Source organism: Eurosta solidaginis, chromosome 3 (assembly GCF_040869045.1).
Source record: "Eurosta solidaginis isolate ZX-2024a chromosome 3, ASM4086904v1, whole genome shotgun sequence".
In the NCBI taxonomy this organism is placed as follows: domain Eukaryota; kingdom Metazoa; phylum Arthropoda; class Insecta; order Diptera; family Tephritidae; genus Eurosta; species Eurosta solidaginis.
The window spans coordinates 207,028,332-207,053,782 of record NC_090321.1 but is presented as its reverse complement, the minus strand read 5'-3'; the positions used below and the strand labels follow the sequence as shown (position 1 = coordinate 207,053,782).

At 37.6% G+C, this 25,451-nt stretch overlaps 2 protein-coding genes across 6 annotated transcripts; one reads left to right on the top strand and one right to left on the bottom strand.

Moving 5' to 3' along the window:
- The first annotated feature begins 975 nt into the window (after nt 1-975).
- LOC137246088 (uncharacterized) lies at nt 976-3,708 on the top strand. The gene is made up of 5 exons (XM_067777183.1): nt 976-1,322; nt 1,423-1,576; nt 2,847-2,972; nt 3,322-3,471; nt 3,547-3,708. Exons 1-5 carry the CDS (start codon nt 976-978, stop codon nt 3,706-3,708), a joined length of 939 nt encoding a protein of 312 aa, XP_067633284.1.
- Nucleotides 3,709-3,998: 290 nt separating this feature from the next.
- Nucleotides 3,999-19,381, bottom strand: Syb (Vesicle-associated membrane protein synaptobrevin). 5 transcript variants are annotated; one of them, XR_010951240.1, is made up of 6 exons: nt 19,149-19,381; nt 18,228-18,884; nt 17,895-17,994; nt 14,303-14,610; nt 8,405-8,630; nt 3,999-6,413 (listed from the first exon to the last, which is right to left on the bottom strand). XR_010951240.1 is itself a non-coding variant. In XM_067774869.1 (4 exons), the coding sequence occupies exons 2-4, from the start codon at nt 17,939-17,941 to the stop codon at nt 6,355-6,357; spliced, it is 414 nt and encodes a 137-aa protein (XP_067630970.1). In that variant the 5' UTR covers nt 17,942-18,015; nt 18,228-18,447; the 3' UTR covers nt 3,999-6,354. The 5 variants fall into 5 exon arrangements, 4 of the variants coding, with proteins under 4 accessions (XP_067630970.1, XP_067630969.1, XP_067630972.1 ...); XM_067774869.1 differs by lacking the exons at nt 8,405-8,630; nt 19,149-19,381 and having other exon boundaries at nt 17,895-18,015; nt 18,228-18,447; XM_067774868.1 differs by lacking the exons at nt 8,405-8,630; nt 19,149-19,381 and having other exon boundaries at nt 18,228-18,438.
- Between the last annotated feature and the right edge of the window lie 6,070 nt (nt 19,382-25,451).

Here is a 25,451-nt window from a genome sequence, read left to right as displayed (position 1 = left end):
GTTGTGTAACGCAACCCTTTCAAGGTGTTGCCAGCGCAATATATAGCTTCTCCAGCCCAATTGTCAACCTCCCCTATGCGTGGCGAATCCTGTTTCATTAACAGCCGATGCTCTGGCGACCCCGAACTCCTCATATATTTAGGGGGTGGGAGGGCGCTATGGCCTAGAAGGTCGCATGTGGTCATGCCAAATCGTTCCCGAGATGGTCGGGCTTGGTACCGGATCTGCATCCGGCAAAGGACCATCAACATCGATAACACTCCCCAAGGCCTTCGGAGAGTTTCTTTATCGCTACACCAACAACAACATGAGGAGTCGATGTATCACTTTCATTACCGATGTCGAGGATTGCAGACAAGAAGGTTGAGGTTTCTTGGTGCAAGTTATTCTTAAGTCTGGCAGCGACACTGAAAGTGTACGTATCCGTCGTGGAACCACACGACACCTACCGCGGGTATTCACAATGGGCAAAAATATCTCCGAGTAGAAGTGTGTAAACCTCACTAGTTGTTGCAAAGTTTAACGAAATCGCAAGAAAGCTGCCGCCTCGTCTTAAAAGGCACCGAGAGATGTTGCTAAATTTACGGAAAGCGCAAGTAGCAGAGCCGTCAAGGTTTTCATCGAATCTTGAGTCAAAGAGTCACACAGGCACCTTCTTTTCGCTCTGTCATAAGATGAAAACGAAAAGATTTTTTAGTACTCTTAAGATCGCCGTGTGTAAATATCATACGCAACTCCAAAAGAAAAGCTGCCGATAATCAACAACAAAACTTTTCGTGTGTACATGGCGACCAACGGAAACTGAGATAGGTTGATTTTCCACTTAGTTGCGATTGCTTAACTTCAAGATATAAAAAGTATGGCCATTCATAAAATCGTAACAAAACGAAAAGCAAAATTTCCGTTGACAGAGAAAGCTAACAAAATAAAGTTTCCAAAACATCTATTTTAACATTTTTGTGTGTTTGGAGCGCAATGCCGTTAGTTAAAGTGATTGGACCACAGCCGGACACTGCTACAGCTGCAGCAGCAATTACAGACATAGAACTAACAATTCAAAATCAAGTCAAACCAGAATCAGACCAAATCCCAGCTTCATCACCACCACCGCGACCTCAACAAGAACTATACTCAGGGACACCGTCGGGGATACAACTTAGATTTTGGCCAAAACTGGCACAACATCACGAAGAAAACGATGATGCACCCGAAGGGGTACGAGTGACGAGATTAAAACACGGGAGTTTCCTCTTCACACTGCATGCGCATGCAATCGGTTATTTCGTTTTTGCTGTGACACAATGGACTCTGCTGTATTATGTGTGAGTTTAGTTGAGTGTTTAGTTCCCTATTGGAGTGAGCTCCATTTTAATCCATTATATTTTAATTTGATTTCCAATTATAACTTGATATCCGGTACAGTGAGGGGCTCGTTATGTTTGTGAAAACGTATTATTACTTATCATTGATACCGTTCGTTCTGAGCTTTGTAATGCTGATTGCTCTGATTATATTCTACAATAATCTTATCAACACCAGAAGAAAGGCAATGTTTTATTTGTACACTGCAATTAAGGTAAGTGCTGGCATTTTAAGAGGAAGGTTCAATGTGGTCATATTAAATCGTTTCCGAGATGGTCGTGCTTGTATCTCAATGGTGCTTGTTACCGGAACGTATCGGATCTATATCCGCAAAAGACCATCAACATTGATAACAAAACCTTTGGGGATTGTGTTTATCGCTACAACAACATTACCAAGGGTATTGATCCAGCTGATCTTTGAGAACGTATAGTCGTGTTTCTATTTATTCCACTTCTGATCATTTTGTTACACTTGGCTTACCAGCACCTTTGATTAGCTCCCAGGTGCTCGTATTTGAACAGGGAAAAGCATATCATGCATGTTCAGATCTGAATTCAGAACACTCTTAGCACCGTTTTTTTCAATGCGATCTTGCGGTAGTTTATCCTTGACCCTTTGTTTAGTCATGTCAGTTTAAGCGGCAAAAGTGATAGGATTAACCCTCAATATATTTCTTGTAACATCTTACCTCTGCAGATATTATCTGCCGACCTCCAAGTTCATTGTCGACAGAAGCTCCTTTCTGTACGGGGTACGTGGTCTCGGAGTCAAAATCAGCTTTGATGACGCTTAAATTCGCCTCTACTCTCGAGTAACGAATGCAAAAGAAATATCTTTGTTGTCTTACACTACCGAAAAGCCATAAGCATAGGTAGTTGTACACACAGTCTTATCTTTGTTTTGTCATTTTTAAAGACTGATTTCGACCAAATAGGATCCATCATTAAACCATAAGCCTCTTTTCAGACAACTTTCGTTGACCTATGTAAGTCATATTATGGCTTTACAGGTAGTAGTCACAAAGAATATTCGTATACGACCAGCACCCCAGCGTGTTAAGGGGTCAGAATATACCCGCGGTAGGTATGCCTACCAGATGGTCGGGCTAGCACCTTAATGGTGCTGTGGTACCGGAGCGTACCGGATCTGTATCCGGCAAAGGACCATCACATCGATAATACTCCCCAAAGCCTTCGGGGAGCAACCTTATCGCTACAACAACAACAACAACAACAACAACAACAACAACAACAACAACAACAACAACAACAACAACAGCAACCTTATCGCCAAAACAACAACAACAACAACCACTTTAACTTCTTTTCTTGCACACACTCCCGCCTTTTTTTCTAGCTGTTAGCACACACTTCTCGTTGGATTTTTTTATCGTTTTAGTACGGCTACATTAACTTTAAGCCAATTTAAAATAACCTCGAATATGTATACAATTTATAAGAAATGTATCTTTCTTTTCGAAGCTTCAGCTTGCCACTGTCATCATCGCACTGCCGATTTCGACTTCTACATTTAATCACCTGTTGTTTTCGAGTATAATTACCGTAATTGTGATAGCAGTCAGCATCGTAATGGCATTAAACCGCCGTGTAAGTGTGTAATTAGTAGCCTTACGGAAGGGTGGGCCTTTGAATGGTTGAAAAAGGAAATGATTTCAAATTTGATAAAGAAGTTTTTTACTGACCTAGAATACCTCACCATAATAATTCATATCAAACGTTACTAGGGATGTTACGGATATGAGTAAATTTAATTTATCGAAGTCGAAATCAAAAATTTAAGTCGGAGCACAGCAGAATAGGATGTTCAGAATCAATGGTGGTAACATCCTTATCACAACAAACCTTTCAGTAGCCCAAACTTCCATGACATTTAAGGATAGCGATACCAATACAACATTTTAGCCTTAAGTTTAACATTGTCTTATTATGCTTGCAGGATTTTTATTTACATGCGCCTCAATATATAATTGCGTGGACATTTCGTTGCTTTATAGGCGCGTCAGTGGGTATCATAACTGCGTTATCAGTAAAAAGTCCGCACTTTGATGTGATTATGACGTTGATAATGGGTTTTTTTATATTAGTTGTGAGTACTGAATTAAGAGTTAAGGTTTCAGACGAACATATTGTATATATTGTTGATTTATTACTGTAATTACAGTTTATACTAATATGCGGTAAGACTTTGAGTCGTACGGAATTCATTTGGTTGGACAAGCACGGCCCACATTTATATGGCTCATTGTTTTATTTGAATTACATAATTCTATTCTCGATGTGTGTCCAATTCTTTAAGGAATTGGACGAAGCTTTGAGGCTTTGATAAAAAGCAAGTGAAAAAAGAAACAAATAAAATTCAAGATTTATAAAGTTGACAGCTAGGATATTGTTCGATTTAAGTGTTTTACATGTTTTTGAAAAAAAAAATAATAATAATGTTTAAAATAATACAAAGTTAAGCCAAATCAATAACTTAATAATATGTATGTGTTAGCTTAGTATTGTATATAGACTTAATATGAAAAAATAAGTATTCAAATATTATATATACGTTGCTACTTGCTTCCATACCAGCAGTGTATGAATTTTCCAAAACTATACAATAAAAAATGCTTGTTATTATGCGTTTTAAATGTTGCTTAATATTTATTTAATTGGTTGCGTATAGTTAACATTTTTCAATTTCATTGTATATATGTATGTGTAAATAGCTTATTATCTCATAAAGTACATCATTAGTATATGTAGAATGTAAATATTTCAAAAACGCAGAAATCTCTTCTACAATATAAAACGTTTTCCTGTTAACATGTAACATTTTATAATTTATCTTGTATATGCAGCTTTGCCGTTACAATATTTAGCATACAAAAATACCAATGTTAACTATTTCTGTTTAGAGTTTTTCAACTGTCGGAGCAAGGTTGTATATAAAAATATTACTATAAAATAGTACTTTTCTTGTTTTTTTTTCCATTACAAATTTGACGTTAACCATTTTGACATAAAAATATAATAAATTAAACGCAAAGAACTGAACAAATACATATTATGTTAACAATTTTGATTAAATTTTCTTTTAAGCTTCAGTTGTATTTGTAAGGCATACACTTTTTTAAATTGATTTTATATTTGTTTCATAGTTTATTTAAATATAATTTTTTGTATACTACTTACATCATACAGTTAGTGTTATATAATGTTCTCTAGCAAAAAAAAATCCCTTCAATATGTAGTATGTAGTACAATTACGGTCAAAAAAAAAAAGGCGAGGAAACTGTTTTCCCTGTTACGGCGTTTCTAGTCACTACAGCTGCGTACTTTTTAATTATTGTGGTTAATATCGATAATTCCTTAACTAATTATGTGGTATTTTACGGCGAGAAAGATAGAAAATCCCCAGCAGTTTTCGTAAAATCAACTATATTTCATATAAGTAATAATTTTATCCTTGAAGAAAAAATATATTTATTTGTCTAAAAAGGACTAATCACTAATAATCAATTATCCCTAAGAAGATTCTGGACGAAATATATTGAATAGGTGAATTTATTCACAGGTTATTAAATTGGACGACCACGAAAGGCCAGTGAACGCGTTAATAGGAATATCGTCAGGATAGCTCCTCTGAATACATTTAAAATTGTTCCAGAAACTTTCGCGTAATTGAAGAATGGCATAAACACGAAAACTATAATATTGTTGGTCCGCCGTCACTTGAGTTAAAATAATTAGATGGTCCTGGCTAGAATAAATTCAGCTTATTAGCACAAAAATCGTTCCTCCCTACTAAGCTGGTTCTGCGAAAAAAGAAACTGGCCTCGGAGTGACTTGGGATGAGTCATATTCTTTGAATAGTGCAAAATAAATAAATTTAATTCAGTTTTGTAATGCGTGGTTAGCCCCAAAAATACAAAAATATGGATTCACAGACGCGTTCAGATTACTGTGCTCGACTAGCCTAAAATTCTTGGTGAGATGCCGTCTTGAATGCTGTCAATGTAGGCGGCGGAATTAGTTTAATTCCCCATTAGCAAAATCTAAGCAACTCACACGGTTTTTAATGCGTTCCACCCCATTATATACGGAGAATCTCTCAATGTTGTCCTAACGCAATTTTGACGCAATCTTCCTGATTTTTGGGACTTACTACGCATCGCGAACCTTAACTGAATAAAACTTATTCTTCACTCATAAGAAAATATGAATCAAGACCAATCGTTCCCTGTCCAATTTATGTTTTTGTAATACCAGTTAGCGTGCGGGATCGCTTTTTTGTGGTGGAAAGTGGGTTCTTTTTTTGACCATGGGCCATCAAATTATTTTTTCTCCAGAGACACTGTGCCGTTGCTATTGTAGTTTTCATGTTTATATTATCCTCCAATTCCGCGGATGTTTCTGGAGTAGTTTTAAATGTATTCAGAAGAGCCATGATGACGATATTCCTATCAACGCGTACATTGGGGTTTCGTGATAGTCCACTTCGAAAATGAGAGGATAAAGTCACCTATTCAATACATTTCGTCCATAATCTTTTTAAGAATATTTCATTGTGATGTGCTCCGCATGCGATTTCCAAATTTTGCGTGATTTGTCTTTCGTAGACAATTGTGTTAATTTTTTCTTCATGGATAAAACTATTACTTTTATGACACATTTTTGATTTTACTCAAGCTCCTAGGAACTTTCTAGCTTTTTCGCTTTAAGATAGCACCTAATGAGTTAAGGAAATGTCGATGTTAATCACAAATACTAAAAAGTTTCGTTACGTTGCTGCAATGACCGTAGAAACGATGTAAAAGGGGAACGGATTGTCGTCGGCTTTTTTTATGACCGTAAGTGTATATATGTAAGTATATATATTGTTTTTTTTTGTGTTGTTGGACATTTTATTTTGGACAAATTACGATTTCTGCGTTCAACCCAGGAAACAACGTACCGTAAGGCCATTGTGATTAACGGAGCTTATTTAAGGTGCTGACGCGTTTTGGACTTCATTGTGTGAGCTGCTTGACGGCAGGAAGGATACTGAAAAAAACGAAAACATACATAAGTATAAATGGTAAAATTCTATTTAAAAATAATTAAAAATGTAAATATAAGCGGCAGCACTCTTTTACAAGGTGAAAAACCTAAATCCATATAGTAAGCCACCTATCCTTGGCAATGCAAGCAGAGAAATGACAAAACAGAGAGCATATAAAAATGTATGCATAATTTTAGGCGCATTTTTGTGAGCTTTTGCGTTAAAATTTCCGAGAATGAAACGTTCAAAAAATTTAATGGATTGCATAAGGAAAACTATGTATCTATCTCTAACAATCTCAAATATGTTTTTGAAAAATTGCGCGAATGTATAAAATTCATCAAAAAACACTAAATTTTACTTAAGAGTTTCAGGAATGTTTTTGAATAAGCACTCAAGTTTATTTTAATTAAACAAGTAATCATTTGAATTCTTTCGAAATTGCAATATTAGAAACAGCAGCAAATTTATGTCAAAATCTCCATTGATTAATGAAATTCTTTGCAGTGTTTTTCTTCCATATAAAAAAATGTTTCATACTTTGTATGGAACGAAATTGCAAAAATCAATTCGATTTTCAGTTCTAATTGAATTGGAATACAAAACCTCATACTCAAAAGTTTTACTAAAACGCTGAATAAAAATTTCAAAACTCTTAACCAAAATTATTTTACATATTTTTGGGTATTCAGTGCGTATACGAAAAAACTTGAGGGGTATACAGAGTGTCAATGATTAGTATAACGGGAGCCCTTAAAACTACCCCGACAGCAGCATTGCACGTCATTCTACACATCCCGCCTGCAGGCCTAATGGCCATCGCGTTAGCAACTGAAAAAAGGCTTAAGGCCTCGGGACAGCTTGAGTGCAGGCCATATGGCCATAGCAGTATAGCGCTATCTAATATTGTGCAAACGGAGTATATGAGCTTGCAAAGAGATTTTGGGGCCACAATTGATCCGGAGAGTTGGCGTCAGGGTGCAGAAATTACAGAAAATACTATAAATGTGTATACGGATCGTTCTAAATTAATGCAAGGGGTTGGGTCGATCCAGAAATCAGTAAATTCTACAGGCTGCCAGATTACTGCAACATCTTTCAAGAAGAAATTATAGCTGAGTAGAATGCAGCAGAAATTCTGGAGGAAGCGTGTTTAGTCAGACGGCGATTAAGGCAATAATCTCAGACAGTACTTCATCAAGAAGTGTTCTCGAATGCAAAGAAACATTGGAAAATCTTCGCTCAGGCCGGACCATACATCTATACTTGGTTCCCGGTCATAAAGGGATAGAAAGTAACGAAAAGGCCGATGAGTTGACAAAGGAGGGTCCAACACTCGCTGAAATGAAAATAGACGTCCATCCCAGCGGGTTAGGGGACTTAGAATATATCCACGGCAGGTATGTCTGTCGTAAGAGGCGACTTAAATACCAAATCGAATCAAGGGGTTGTGTAGCGCACGCCTTTGAAAGGGTTGCCAGCGCAATATATAGCTTCTTCAACCCAATTGTCAGGAGAGGTTTCGCGGCGAATCCTGTATCTTTAACAGCCGAAGCTCTGGCTGCTACAATATTCTTATGGACCTAAGGGGTGGGAGGGCGGTATGACATAGAAGGTTTCATGTGGTCATACCAAAACGTTCGCGAGATGGTCGGGCTAGTACCTTAATGGTGTTTCTTAGCGGAAAGTACCGGATTTGCATCCGAAAAAGGACCATCAACATTTTAAATACTTCCCAAGGCCTTCGGGGAGTGTCCTTATCGCTACAACACCGACAACATACGGGCCCAGGCCTTCGAAATACATGAGTACAAAAGTGAGCCCAAAAGTACTCACCACACTTTTACTATAACATAACGATTTAACACTCTGCTATCAAAGGCGGTTCTACTATATGGCTGTAAGGTTTTCAAAGTGACGTGGATTCATTTTTACATTTAAATATTCTATTGCACTGCGTATTTAACGCATAGCAGCGCTTTACTTCACTTACACTTTTGTACAAAATGGACAAGGTGATTCTGCGCAAATTCCAAGCATTCTCTTTATCCTACTTAAACATACATGTTCGCACATATTTTTAAAATATTTTTTTATTATGACAAATATTTACTCAAACTGAAAGTACTAAGAAACAGAAACATACACACGCTTAAAACTTAAAATGCTGAACGTAAGGCTTCGTAATATAGAGCATATCAGCTAATTAAAGAGCAACACTGTAAATAAAAGATGAAAAAACGTAACAAAAAGACATTTCGTTAAAGTTCTGTGTGTCAAGAGATAAAAACTTAATCTCAGATTGTGATAAATACAATCCTTTTGTGAATGCAACTGACACCAAGGATGGGACTAAGACCAGCCACCAGGGAATTAATCAGACATTTTTTTTCTAATATTACTGAGGAGAATAAAATGCAAAAATTGTAAGCAAGGTAATTTAAAATATGTTGTGCTAACTCGTAAGCATTTTATTGCATGCAGCTGTGAACCCGAAAATACTTAGTATCAAAAATTATAAGAAATTTTATGTTATTTTGTTTTATTTAGGTTAGGTTAAGTTGAAAGGGCTGAGCCGGACAATATGGTAACAGCTCACTACTTAGGCCACCAATGGGCCCATTGTAATGCGTTATACGGTCTCAAAGAGGACCCCTACCCTGCCTAGAGCGGATCAAACCACTTCGTGGAATTTATATATTTTGCTAGAGCCTTGACTTCATAACTATAGACCTCAGCAAGGCCATGTAGAAAAGGTTTGCCAAGAATGGCCAACCTACGCCTACTAAGCGCTGGACAATGACAGAGAAGGTGCTGGACACTCTCCTCCTCTTCTGTACATCTGCAGCTGCGACAATAGTCGAAGGTCATTACGCCCATTCTAGCACCATGCGTGCCTATTAAACAATGCCCTGTTAGAACCCTTATCAGGGACGATAGAACTGATTTGTTTAAAATCAGAATCGCTCTTGTACGCCGCTTGTCATATGCGGGCCAGGTTAGCCTGGATGTCTCACACGATGATATGGCTGACCATAGTCCATTTGCAATTCTTATAGTCCTTGTGTTCACACGAAGCCTGAAAGTGGCCATGGGTATACCTACCGAATCATTTCCCGGAAGGATATGGTTGGTGGTGCCTCTTCTGGACAGCTCCTCTGCTCTGCAGTTGCCTTCAATATCCCTGTGCCCAGGTACCCATATAAGGCTGATACTGAAGTGCTGAGTCATCTTGTTAAGAGATCTGCGGAATTCAGTGACCGACTTTGCGTTGTCGACGAATGAGTCCAGGGCCTTTAATGCTGCCTGGCTGTCCGGGAAAATAAACATCCGTTTACCATCATTAGGCATAGACCCGAGATGATTCACAGCCCTGTGTATTGCCAGCATTTCCGCTTGGTAAACACTACAGTGATCTGGTAGGCGAAGAGACGTCTAGACCCAGATCCGGTGAAAAGAGGCCTGCTCCCACCTTCCCGTTTTTTGTTTTATTTAATATCATTAAATTAAGAAATTTTATGAAATGTATATACACGTATTTAGCAGGCGGGGCTTTGGCGACCCCAAGTCCCTCACGGAAGTAGGGGGATCGTACCGGATCTACATATATCCGGCAAAGGACCATCAATATCGATCACTCCCCAAAACCTTCGGGGAGTGGCTTTATCGTTAATACAACCACAAGAACTGCAGTTTATAGTCCAATAAGTTTTAGTCTACACAACGAACAAATTATTTCTAAAAACGTCAGGCTAGGTACACTTGTTGTTGTTGTAGCAATGCTCGCCCCACCTAATAGCCGCGACCGATCATAAATTGTCATCAATATCCTCTAACGGGAGTCCAAGGAAACTTGCCGTTTCAACAGGGGTGGACCATAAGGAAAGGGGTGTTAGAGGCGTTGGTTCCACATTACAATTAAAGAGATGGTTGGTGTCATGTGGGGACACATTGCAAGCGGGGCATACATTTTGTATGTCGGGGTTGATTCTGGATAGGTAAGAGTTTAACCTGTTACAATATCCAGAACGAAGTTGAGCAAGAGTGACACGCGTTTCCCTGGGGAGTATGCGTTCCTCTTCCGCGAGTTCTGGATATTTTTCTTCAAGTACTGGATTCACCGGGCAATTCCCGACATAAAGGTCCGACGCCAGTCTATGGAGTTCACCAAGGACCTGCTTGTGTTTTTTCGCTTCATACGGCTGGGTTCTCAGGTGCCGTATTTCCTCAAAATGCTTACGGAGATGACTCCTTAGGCCCCTAGGCGGTGCTGGTTCTTCAATCAGATGTCTGTTGGGATGCCCAGGTTTCTGGGTATTCAACAGAAACTGTTTGGTCAGCATCTCATTTCTCTCCCTGATGGGAGTATTCTCGCCTCATTATGCAGATGGTGTTCTGGGGACATAAGAAGACAGCCCGTGGCGATTCTGAGAGCAGTATTTTGGCAGGCCTGTAGTTTCTTCCAGTGGGTAGTTTTTAGGCTTGGCGACCATATGGGTGACGCGTAGCACGTAATCGGCTGGCTAATTGCTTTGTATGTGGTCATGAGCGTTTCTTTATCTTTTCCCCAGGTACTGCCAGCAAGGGATTTGAGGATTTTATGACGGCTCTGAATTCTCGGAACAATTGCGGTTGCGTGCGCACCAAAATGTAGATCCTGATCAAACGTCACACCCAAGATTTTGGGGTGTAGGACAGTCGGTAGCGTAGTGCCATCGACGTGGATGTTCAATATGGTCGACATTTGGGGCGTCCATGTTGTAAATAAGGTCGCGGAAGATTTAGTCGGTGACAATGCCAGGTTTCGCGAGGCGAAAAAACTGGAGAGATCAGGGAGATAGCCGTTTATTTTATTGCATAGCTCATCGATCTCTGGGCCTGGGCCTGTGGCCATTATTGTGCAGTCATCGGCGTAGGAAACGAGTGTGACTCCTTCCGGTGGTGAAGGTAGTTTAGATATGTAGAAATTAAACAATAGTGGGGATAGGACACCACCCTGTGGCACCCCTTGTTTAATTCTCCTTGGTTTTGATGTTTCGTTTCTGAATTGCAACGATGCCTGCCGACCACCCAGATAATTTGCGGTCCACCTTTTAAGACATGGGGGAAGGGTAGACCCTTCCAGGTCTTGCAGTAATGACTGCATAGGTGATTGGCTAGGTACACTCACAAACATCAGTGCCGTTATATTGCTGTTCGAATGGTTTTGTTTTTTGTATTCAGTAATCGAATGTACTTTTAAATTTTTCTTGTCGCACTTATCCTGCTACAATCACAAAAAATATGTAGGCTGTCTTGTTTTGATTTCGAATTCAAAACACATTGCGAGCATTTTCTATTAGCAATAATGTAGTATTACATATATACCCCAGCGGGTTAGGGGGTCAGAATATTCCCGCGGAAGGTATGCCTGTCGTAAGAGGCGATTAAAATACCAGATGCAAGGGGCTGTGTAGCGCAACCCTTCAGGTTGCCAGCGCACTATATAGCTTCTCCAAACCCAATTGTCAACCTCACCTATCCGCGGCGAATCCTGTTTCACTAACGGACGAGGCTCTGGCGACCCCAAGCTCCTCATGGAACTTGGGAGGTGGGGAGGAAGGGAATGACTTTAAGGTTTAATGTGGCCACATAAATCGTTCCCGAGATGGTCGGGCTAGCACCTTAATGGTGCTGTGGTACCGGAGCGTACCGGATCTGTATCCGGCAAAGGACCATTACATCGATAACACTCCCCAAAGCCTTCGGGGAGCAACCTTATCGCTACGACAACAACAACAACAGTATTACATATATGCTGCAAATTTGTGAAAATTTTATATTTCGATAACTTCATGAATAGGGCATTCCATAATTCCACTAAAAAGTTACGAAGAAATTAATTTTCCAAGCTATTGAGATATGTATATTTTTTATGAACGTCCAGACTTCGAAAACTTAACAATTGATTTTTTACTTGGTTTCACCCAAAAAGGTCATGTTGTTGCTGTTGTAGCGATAAGTTTGCTCCCCGAAGGCTTTGGGGAGTGTTATCGATGTGATGGTCCTTTGCCGGATACAGATCCGGTACCCTCCGGTAACACAGTACCATTAAGGTGCTAGCCCGACCATCTCGGGAACGATTTATGTAGCCACATTAAACCTTCAGGACATCCTCTCTCCCCACCCCTCAAGTTGTTAGTGAAACAGGATTCGCCGCGGATAGGTGAGGTTGACAATTGGGTTTGGAGAAGCTATATATTGCACTGGCAACCTGAAGAGTTGCGCTACACAGCCCCTTGAATCTGGTATTTTAGTCGCCTCTTACGACAGGCATACCTACCGCGGGTATATTCTGACCCCCTAACCCGCTGGGGGGTAAAAAAAGAAAGTCATCTTCAATATTAGTATGTGAAGTTATTCTAGATGAGTTACTGAAGCGTACGTATTACAGTTAACTTGTGAGTAAAACTTGAAAAGATAAAAATTTTATAAAAAGCATAAATGTGATGTGAAACCCTTATAAGGGAAAAAATGATTCAACAGCTTGTAAAGGATTTCCTGCTATAATGATAGATATCTGACGTACAGGCATACTGATAAGGTGCGTATCAGAACAATCCAGTTAGTAATATGCATACATAGATACGTACATAATTGTGATATAAACTAAATAATAAACAAGTAAGGAAGTCTAAGTTCGGGTGAAACCGAACATTAATGCTGTACACTGAAATGCTGCTGTTGTTTGTTGTGTGTGCTTAATAGTGTGTTACAAGGCTGCGCAATAATACATATACATATGGTTCTAGTCCGAACTAATTTTTCTTCGAGTTATGGCTCCCGAAACACGCCCATTTTTTAAAATTTGAAGTTTTATTATTTATTGTTATAAATCCATTTTGAAATGAAATACCATTGATATAAAGCTCTTGTTTGCAAAGATATAGCTTATTTTATTCGTCCACGACCCTTTTAAAAATCTTTTATATGGGCGTGATCTTTAGCCGATTTCGTTAATTTTTTTCAAAGCATTCCTTATAGCAACGGCAACCTCTCTGCCGAATTTTGTTACGATAGGTTTAACGATTTTTGATTTATGATTAATATTTGTAAAATTGATTTTATCACAAGTGGGCGGTGCGACGCCCATTTTAAAATTTTTTATCAAGAGTCTCAATATCAGTCCACACGTCAAATTTCAACATTCTAGGTGTATTATTTACTAAATAATCAGGTTTTTTGTGTTTTCTAAACTGTTATATATGTATATAAAAAGTCGGTATGGTTATTGTATTGATCTTTATTTTCATGTTATTTTTGATGTGAAAATTTGTATATTGTTTTTTGAATCAGTTGTTCATAAATATTTATATTGAGCAAATATAATTGAACTAGTTAGATTTATTTAAAAATTGCACGTGATTGTTAAAGTTATCATCCGATTTCGCTCATTTTCAATACAAAGCTATTCTGGGTCCAAATAAGCTCGTGTACCAAATTTGGTGAAGATATCTCAATATTTACTCTGGTTATCGTGTTAAAGAACAGGCGGACGGGCGGAGAGGCGGACATGGCTCCTTCAAATTTTTGTTTTGGATACTGATGATTTTGATATATGGAAGTCTATATCTATCTCGATCCCTTTATACCTGTAGAACCAACCGTTATCCCATCAAATTTATAACACCCTGTGTACAAGTACAGCTGGGTATAATAAAAATGTCCAAAACTATATAAAAGTTTATATATTTAAATCCGACTTTAAAGCAAATTAGTCAAAATTGTAAAAAGCATCATATTTTAATCTTTCACCAATTAAAAAATTCTAAACAACTTAATATTAACTTCATTAAAATAGCGTATTAAAAGTAATAATCAATTTATGTAGTAATGTAGTATGAATACTCACCAATTATAATAATTAAGAGTATCACACCAATAACGCCCATAATAATCATCATTTTCATATTGGCCCACCATTGTTTGCGTTTCAATTTACCAGCTTGTTGTTCAAATTGAGATGCACCAGCTTCCAAAGCATCAGCACGTTCGCCCAATTCGGATAATTTTTGATCGCGTTCCAAAACCTTTTCGACATTTACACGCATAATACCGACAACTTCATCGACCTTAGCCTGCGTTTGTTGTAGACGCTTTTGTGCTTGATTATTATTGCTGGGAGTGGAAGAATTCGGTGGAGGGGGTAAAACAGGAAAACTATGCAATATTATATGAGTGAAGTTATATAACAAAAAAACAAACAGTGTTTCTTAAAAGTAGTTAATAAAACACCCTGTTTATAAATATGTATTACTAGCTCCTGTATACAATATCTACATACATAATTAACTATATTTCTTGTTGGTTTTCTTTGTTGTACTGCACAACTGGGTTTAGCGATCACAAGAAAGCACAGTTTTAAGAAATGGCGAAAAAATGAATGCCTTCTCCTTATGCGACTGTGAAATATTCAGTTTTTTTCAAAGAAATATATCCAATTCTTGAAGGTTTTGGAGAATGTTATCAGTGTTGATGGTTGTCCTCCATGATTAGTTAAGCTAATATTGCATTGAGCAAATAGGCAAGTATGTATTGAATTCGGACTGATTAAATACTCTTTGTGCCTAACATTTGGAAGAGTTGTCTGTTTACGCATTCTTAAAGTATCACGCTACAAAAACAACACTACCGCAGACGGTTTTACCATTTTTAACTAACTTTCATTTATTGGTCAGGTAAAAAAGGACGGCAAACTCATTTGACTTTCTATGACAACTCATTATATGGCCAAATCTGTGGGTAAATTTGACCTGGTGAAAACCAAGCACCAGAATGTTTATTCATATTAAATCGTCCTCCCGATATTCTCGCTTTTACTTTCCGGAACCTACCGGATCTCTATCCGACAACAACTGGACATTATCGGCTATTGGCTACTTAGAAAGTTGCTAAAAGAACTTAAATAATAGTTCTTAATTTCTACATATGTCAATCCTTCTTGGTGGCTATATAATTAAGACTACCTGCCTCTTCATATAAAAAAAATTATTAAATGTAAGGCGCGATAATCTCCGAAGAGATTTACCTCTTTTCTTCATGGTGGCCACTAGAGTTAACCACTTTAATTTTGATGTGTAACTGAAAACAGCGCCATCTTACGGAAACGTTGTTTACAGTTGTGAAATTTTAATCGAAATTGCGAGTTATATTAAGCCGGGTATTTTTGTGCAAAATACATATTCTGATATTCTAAGTGTAAAATCCAACTCAAGCTGGCCAAAATTTTTGAAATAATTTGACTTTTTCAAAGTGGTTAGCAGAGGTAGCCACCGCTCGCCAAGTAACTAAACTTTACGCGAATTTTAGTGAAATACAATATAGAACAAAAATTTAGGGTTTTTAGAGAAAATGGCCAAGAAGAAGTTATCTGATCGTGAAATTGAAAACTTTTTGATATATGAAGATATACCTTCAGATACTGATAGATGTGCGGGTGGAGATGGATCTGATGAAGACGAACCTGATATTGAAGACGTTCCCCTTGACTCGCAACAGTTTTCACTTGGTGACAATTTTTTCCATCTGATGAGGAGTTTGACTCTGACGATGAAGCTCCCTTATCCCATCTGCTTGGACGTAATCAGCCCACTACATAAGGTATTCAGCTGCTAGCCCTTCTTGTGGGCCTCCAAAATGGAAGAAAGTTTATACAATTTTAGCTCCTAAAAACTTTACAACTTCAAACCATTTGCCGGACGAAACAACCAGGTCAAACGAACTGCAGGTCAATTTACGTCACAAGAACGTCTATGTATGTGGGACAGTAGATGAATCTCGTAAACATCTCCCTAATTTGAACCGGTAAGGAATTGAAGCGCGGGGAGTACGATTATAGAGTCAGTGGCAATCAGATGGTTTCCTTTATGAAATGGAAAGATAAACCTTGCGTTTTCATTTTGAGTAACTTTCATGATCCCAGAGATCTGGTTCATGTAAGAAAAGAAAAAATTGGGGAGAGAGTTGAAGCGTCATGCCCTCTGGCCTTGAAGGCCTACAATGAATATATGAATTTCGTGGATGAATTTGACCAATTGACGGGAAACTATGCGATTGACCGCACATCAAAAAAATGGTGGCACCGAATATTCTTTCATTTTCTAGAATACCACCGTGCAATTTATAATGCACCATGCTTTTATAATCTATAAAGAGTTACAAAAAGACCCTATCTCAGGATTATAGGAGTTGTGTCTCAAGGATTTTAGGCGACATGTTTACCAAGATATGCTGGCACCTGCTTATATAAGTAATAAGAGAATGTCGCGTTCTTTCAGCAACTCGGCTTCGCACACCCGTGCTTCTATAAAAAAGCACTAACCACAGAAATTACAAAACAAATGTATGAGATCAATAATAAAATGCCACAAATACACCCCAATAAGTCACATGCTTGAAACATTGAAATGGCTAAATATTGAGCAAAAACTGATGCTCAATACACTAATAATGATTTTTAAAATTAAACAGAACAGGGCGCCGATGTATTTAACAAGTTGCATTCAGTATGTTAGAGATACACACCAATATGCTGTGCGGAATGCGAATGACTTTCGACTAGGATTACAGCGGACTACTGCAGCCCAAAACACATTATTATATAAGGGCCTTAACATATTTAACTCGTTACCTGATTATATCAAACGAGAGAATAATATTATGAATTTTAAACGGCTATGTATAGATCTTATTCGAGGCTAAAATACTTTTTATTACTTTTTACTTTTTATTACTTAATATATATATATCATACACGTCTGTGAATTGAAAATGAATTTGTGATATTTAAAATTTATTGTGAAATCAAAAAATATGTAAACATATTAATAATAAATATCAATCTATCTATCTATCTATCTATCTATGGCTTAAATTCGACCTATAGGCAAGATTATATTGAAATTTACGATTCTACCATTATCAACGAAAAACTGTGCCGGAAAGAGTTAAGGCCGAGTTTCTCTTCCAATTTGCGTCGTGCTCCTCTTATTTTTACCTACAAATTGGCTGGATGGACCTACTTCTTTTATGCCGACTCCGAACGGCATCTGCAAGGCAGATGAGTTTTCACTGAGAGATTTTAATGGCAGAAATACACTCGGAGTGCTTGCCAAACACTGCCTCTTCATATACAAACCAATTTAAAGTGAATAACTTATTAATAGTTATTTAAAACTACCTATTTATATATGTATGTACATACGAACAAGTGTACGCATATACTTATGTACATACGTAGTCTTCTTTTTCTAGACACTATTTCTTGGCCAAAATGGCGTATCACCACCAGCATTATTTGCACAAAATTATAATGCACTGATACCGACACAAATAAAATACAAAAAGTTAGGCAAGCCATAAAATGAAATATATATAAAAATACTTAAACATCGTAAAAAGAAAATACTTAGGACAAAGACCATTGTTTGCCCTTTTTTTCTTACTCATTTAATCCAGATGGTGTTGGCATATCATTTGAGTTGTTCTCCATATTTTTACGAATCTGTGGTGTTTTTTAATCAATGAACTTGTTTGCGTCAATACCTGAAACAAAGCGAACACAAACTAATAAAATTTAATCTTGGTAGATAATTTTACACAAAAAAAAAAAGATCCCAATAGTAAATTAAAAAGAAAAACATTTGCTAGCCGTTTCATTGACACTACCCAGCAATGGATGAATCAGCGTAGTAGAATTTTTCTTTTCTTCCCACCCCAACGACTTGTTGCGCTTCTGCTTACACATTCAAATTCATATGTAAAACAGTTATGCTTACCTTTAAGTATATTTATAAACAACAATATTTGATATTTTATTATAATTGTGCGTTCTTAATGCTGTGTACTATTTAAACAAAGTTCAGCTATTTATATTTCGTTGTAAATTGAAGTAATTAATGAAAATGATCGTGAAAAAATGAACCGTTTTCGTTTCTTTTCTTGTGCTTCGTTTTACGCATAGAAGAATGAAAAACAGGGTTGCTTACTGGTTGTGTGATAAGGCAGCGCTCGCCATCGTGCACAACAGCATCATTGCCACTATAACCAATTGGAACCAAAAGTAGATAATTTTTTTTTGGTTTCACCCACTGGCCAAAATAACAAACGAACAAAGTCCACCCAAATAGACAGTTAGCTCGTACATTTAATAAATAATAAACGTTGCTTTGGGTAATAATTTACGACATGGATCGCATGCTAATGCGCCCTCCCAGCGGGTTAGAGGCTTATAACATACCCACGGCAGGTATGCCTGTTGTTAGCGGCGACTAAAATACTTGCTTCAAGGGGATCGACACCTCTTCCGGTATTTTTGGATACGTATTAGCAGTCGGACCTTATTACTAACTATTAGCTTGCTTCGCTGACAACGTAGCATTGTATGCTTTGACTGAGCTTAATGAGGCGCCGGTCCCACTTTTGTTTGGCAAAACCTAGAACGATAATTTATTTAATAATTATATATAAAAATAATAATTAAAGCGAGAAGTTTCCAATATCTGTGCCGGCACATAGTAATAAATGTTTTGTTATATTTTTGGCTTTTTAAATTTTTCTGTGCTAATCTAAAATTTAGCGAATTAAATAGTATATAATTATTCAATTAAAGCGTGAGTACTATAATTGTGATCTGCCTCGACGCAGATGACTGGATTTGTGCGACTGCTTGCATAATAGCGAATTTTCTCGGAACTCACCTCGAAATTCTTCTAATAGTAATTGAACACGGCTCACTGAATTCAGATTTAAGCTTGTTTTAGTGAAAATGTGTTTGAATTATAGCGCATGACATAATACGGTGCGATATGGCTAATATACGTATATAAAAATCCACTGAATTTGATAGGGGATTGGTAGGTTTTATCATTTTATGTGTCACTCCGAATCAAAAAACTGTTTCCCAGTAACTCGTTTGCGGTGTTGGAAACACCGTTTAACGCTGGCGAGTTAATAGATAAATTGTGAGTTTCAGATTTGGCGGAAAAACTGTATAGACATGTATATTTCGAACTATTGGAATGCATAAAGAAACACGTTCCGCAAATTTCTTGCTAGCTCATAGTGTACAAGTACAAGTGTGTTGACTTATCTGTCAAGCATTCTGACAGGCACTCGCTGGATTCGGAATGACAGCGAATTCAAAATGGATACCATTACCGAATGCTCCGAATGATTGAAAAATTGAAAAAGTCGATACGATTGGTAGTCAAAAATGTTGTTGTTGAGACCAAAAATGCGACTCTAGACCTGAGATTTCCATCAGGTGAGCGAGGCTGTTTGTAGTTTTGACGTTTATCGCTTAGTGAACACACTTGGTATAGGTACACTATGTGCTAGCTAGCGGTGTGGCAGCAATTACAGATGTAGGAAGAGGGTTACCACACCTATATACATTTTTATTACCCTTTGTGCTTAATAAACACAGCGTATACTTATACCGAGTGCACATGCTATCGCATTTGTTGAACTTAAGAAGGAGAGAACTTAACTGGGTCTAGTAACCCAATTTTGATCTTTAAATATTTGCTTGAAAATTTACTGTTCTATAACAGTTGGACATTCGCTTATTAGAGTTACAACAACAACAAGTTCCTGGACTCTTAGGTAGCGAACAGGATGGGCGCCTTCACTCCAAATACAATAATAAAATTTTGGAGGAAAACTCTAATTTCTGGAGTAATATGTCTATTTTTCGTGTTAAAGCATACATGACACAACTTCATTTTTACTTGGATTCCAAGCTAAAAAAACTGACGAAATTTTATCGGAACTTCAAAACACAAAAACAATTTCAATCATTAAATAGCGAGACCACTATTCCCCCAAAATTAGTGAGTTTGACATGTTTTTGTTTATGTTTTACATTTTATTTTTACATTAACACTTTAACAATAAAAACAATGCAAATAACACGCGAAAATTATTTCGGTCTCTAATGGTTCACTTTTTTCACAAGAAATTTGATTTTAATTGTGTTTTTATGCACCAAATTTTCAAACTAAAAATAAAATTTTCATGTGTCAGAAAAAAATAAAGAAAAAACGGCCGAATGTCAAAAAAACCTATCGAAATACAAACTGGCTCGTTTGTTTTTAATGAACTATATTGTATTTTCCTTGTATTTCGTTAGTTTTTTGAAATATGGTTTACACACTTACACCAGTACTGAAACCGTATTAGGGGGGAGTGCGACAAAAAATTTAAGATAAAATACAAGAAAAAATACACGAAAATAAAGTAGTGTCATATAGGTATAAGTACACTTTGGCAGATGAGCTTCTTCAGACGGTGGCTAACTGCTAAGGTTAAATTGGCGCTCCTTTAAATATGCGTACGTTTGTTTCAGATAATTGAGTTTCATACAAGGATATCATTAGATATCGGCGGCCTCGTGAAAGCACTTGCAATGAATTCCACACTTCAACGGAGAAAAGATGCTGCATACCGGAAAAAGAGAGGAGACTTTTACGGAAGTAAAAAACATTGAGGCTGAAAGTCGGCAGTGTGAGGAGCTTGAGCTGTAAGTTTGTTTCTTTTTTGCGGGAGGGCTGAAAAATGCCTAATGCACCGTAATTGCTGTTATCGCAGCAACCTTGTGTCCATATACTAAAAAACAGCCCCGTTTTGGAACCGTCACCCGCCCCGGTACCACTTTCGCATTACTCCAGGGTGGCGTTCCATATTTCTAATTTTTTAAGAGCCTACTGTTGTCCCTACATTCAGGTTCCTGCTATTTGCAAAGACTCTATGCAAGGCGAGTCTTTCCTCGTGGAAACGGTGGCAGTGGAACATGACGTGTTCTGCGTTTTCTAACTCCTTGGTACACATTGGGCAAAGAGGATCTACCTCTATCCATAAATACTTCCATAAATACTTTTTGAAACCGCCATGTTAACTCAGTATCTGCGTGAGATGATAGTTAAGTTGGCCGTGCTTCCGCTCATTCCATTGAGCCACGATCCACACTAGCGTGAAGGTCCAATGCCCTTTACTCGAGGCCTCCCAACGTTCTTAGCTTTTGTTTGTGTCCTTCCTCTTTTCTTGGCTTCTCGCTCGATATTAGTATTATACAAATCGGCCATTTCGCTTCACAGTAAGTTCATTGGGATTTTCCGAGTTAGAACCAGGATCGTCGGACACCGTCCGATAAGCACTTGCTATTCTTAAAGCAGCAAGTCGGTACGCTGATAATATATGTTTTTGATGGGTCTGTTTAGATCCATACCACACTGGTGCTGCGTATAATATTATTGAGCTGGTTACTGTGGACAATTGCTGATGTGTAGCTTCGCTCGGACCACCAATGTTAGGCATTATTCGCATAAGTGCTCCATTAACTTTGGTAACTTTCTCTCACACCGCTCTGAAGTGCTCTTTGAAAGTTAACTTAGAGTTAACGTGCACTCCTAAGTATTTTAGACAATCCTTTGAAGTGATTTGATGATCCCCGACAGTTAAGACTAACTCGTTCGCCGACCGTTTGGAGCTTACTAATATCACTTCCGTCTTTTGGCTAGCCACCTCCAGTCCCGTATTGGTCAGCCATTCCTTTATTCTTCCTACGGCGTCATTACATAATGCTAGCACTCATTTTGTGGAAGGGCCAACTAAGTCATTGGCTAGCTCGTTATCTATTCTGAATTACAATTGTACTTAACATTTGCAACAAAATTTACTTCATTAAATATTACGCCACTAATGACACATGCCAAATTATTGTAAGAATTCGCAAGTTATAAGAATTGGGAGCACATTCTTAGTCTGAGCTATGACTGTCTTAGGCAAACGTAAAGTGAAACGGAACCGAAGCGTTGAAATGAAAGATAATTATCACAAAAGTGACGATGGCAATCACAGAAGGTTTCCGTAGATTGTGTCCGCTATGAGTAATGGATGAGTGATGGACTTTGCTGAGCCGCAAAATTGGAGTAGATTAACATCTATACACACCTACGTATAATTTATGCTTGCTTATAAATGTCACCAAAAAACTATAGAAGAAGAAAAATATATATTTTGACCTGAAATTGTCTAGTGTCGACCTTCTTTAAGGTCTGGTGGCCATATGATGATATAGTACCGATTTAGTACACCTACTGGCAAAATAATAGGTACATATATACGCAACCATGGTGGAATTCACTTCAACACTAAACTCGATTCTCACATTATTTTATGCCCAATTTTTATCGAAAAGGGCCAGAAGAATATACTATCAAGACTTGCGAAGCCGAAGTCGATGTGAGAGGCGTTGGTTCCACATTACAATTAAATAGCTGATTTTTGTCATGTGGGGTTATACCGTATGCAGTGCATGCACATTCTGTTTAGGACTGACTCTGGATAAGCTAGAGTTTTCCTACAATCTTCAGATCGAAGCTTAGCTAAACTGCTGCAGGAGTCTGAAAAGCCGTGACTTCTTGAAATAGTCCTTTAAAGGAAACCATGCTTGATATTGGCTAATGGAAGATTTGTACTGCTAACGGGTAAAGATATGGGTACAGGAGGCTCTTCGCAGTTAGCTGGACCCCCAGGGTATGCCAGTTTTTATTTTTCATGAATGACAAGGAGGATAGTGACTAGTTGAAGGAATGTCTTTGTATCTTTATCGAATGTATTAGCGGTTGAATAAAAACTGTGCCCGCGATTTTGTTTGAATCCGACAAAACTTTATCGCGATTGATACACATGTTCCCCTTATGTCTTGTCCCATTTTATCAGTGCTTCACGTTCACCAAAGTTCGTTTACTTTGTCAGACATCAGTAGTAATGGAGAGAACAGCGAGGAAGCGCTCCATAAATTCTTTGAAACCATTTCAGTTAACCATTTTGGGCATAATAATGGTGCCGCGTGTTGAACTCGGCTATTCGATCTGTACACTATAGCAAATTCTTACAGCTTTAGTGGTATCGTCTCCACTCAGCGTGCGTTCAGCGTATCATCTATTTGCTCTGTAGGGTGCTTTCACCTACCATTATCTTCGACGTGGACTATAAAAGGCGAGTATATCGACTTTTTTTATGACTACTAAACACTATTAGCCTTTATCAATTCAACGCAGAAGAAGGGAATTTTGGTCCTACAGTCGGAAATTTAACATCTAACAAGGTAAGATAGATATTGATTGAATTCGCCGCTCCTTTTTAATGTGGTCCGCTGTGCTGTTGTTTCCAGATCCAAAACTGGCTCAAAAAACCTCAAATACCCATTTTGCTAGCTTCATAGATAGTTTTTTCATAAGTCGGCGGAGGAATAGCCCGCGTTAATGTCATTAACTTTTAGATAATGCGCTCTATTAAAGTTAAGTGAACTTATATTTTTGAACATGTGGGTATGTGTGCTAGTATCATATGCGCTTACATTTACATGCGGTAATAATTAATTTTTCAATTATAAGACGGCCAACGAAATGAGACATAAGTAAAGAGATTAATTATTCTCGTTGATGTCTGAATTTAAATTTGTACTAATGCTAATCTACCAATAGACGAAAACAATACATAATATACTTAGTAATATGGTTTATATGATCACTTAAGTCAGTTAACCCTCTAGTGCATAGTCTCGCCTTTAGACGGGCAATACAAAATCATTTAATTAATATAAAAGTTTTAAAATTTGTATGTGCTATTAGTTTTGTCCATTCAAATGTTGGCTTTGAGCTTATATCAGTTTGAAGTTGCGGTTGATCCAATTCGCGTGGTTTTAATTGTTTGCGCTGCATTTTGCTTTTTTATAAAAAAATTAAAAATCGTTTGAGGTGCTGGATAGCGGAATAAAAAATTTAATACGAATTAAAATAGTATTATTTATACATAAGAAGCATAATTTTCGAAAATTCTTATAGTAAGAAGGTAAGTAAATTGAATTTAAATAACCCCGTCTTGAGGCGGACCCATGCAGATACGTGTGTTTATTTTCATAGCCTTTGCTGAAAAAGAGCCACGTTATTACTTTACGATTTGTTTAAATTTTCATTTTATTATTAGAAATGTTCCCATCAAATAATAAACACATATCACATGATGAAATACAAAAATTTTTTGAACAATTACCGTCTGACAATGACTCTTCGAAGGATGAGTTTGACACGGATGAAGATAGCATTGAGGATTTTGACTATGATCTACCAGAAGTATCTTTGGTTAACGAATTGCTAAATTCATCAGAACTCTTGAGAGACGCTATTGATGTGAACTTTATTCGAAGCTATTATGGGCCACCGTCATCTGAAAATCCTAGTATTGCCGCAAACGCGGATGCTTCTCCTGGACCTTCTGGCCAAAAACATCGCATGCAAAATATCTCAGAGCTGGAATATGAGGAAGGTGGCCCTAATAAGTCATCTGGCAGTATGTTTTTTGGCACTCCTAAAAATATTTTATGGAAAAACACACACCTTCAGCTTCACGTCAACGAACTGTTTTTTCTAGGTGACAAGGACACCCCAGATTTTCGAAAAAATTTACGAATACCATATGATTTTTTCAATAATTTGTTTCAGACGCATGGCTCAATTATATGGTTGGTTCATCTCATCAGCTGATTTTATTTTAATCATTGCATGGTCGATGGGATTGTCAAAAGCATAGTGTACCTATACCAAGTGTGTTCACTAAGCGATAAACGTCAAAACTACAAACAGCCTCGCTCACCTGATGGAAATCTCAGGTCTAGAGTCGCATTTTTAGTCTCAACGACAACATTTTTGACTACCAATCGTATGGACTTTTTCAATTTTTCAATCATTCGGAGCATTCGGTAATGGTATCCATTTTGAATTCGCTGTCATTCCGAATCCAGCGAGTGCCTGTCAGAATGCTTGACAGATAAGTCAACACACTTGTACTTGTACACTATGGTCAAAAGGAGATGGCAAACTCAAAATGAAACCAACACATTGACAACATTCTCTTACCACACACAAAAAGTGCTATGTTTTATGTTTTCATTTCATTCCATTCGCCTAATACCAAACACAGATTTTGATAATTTGAAC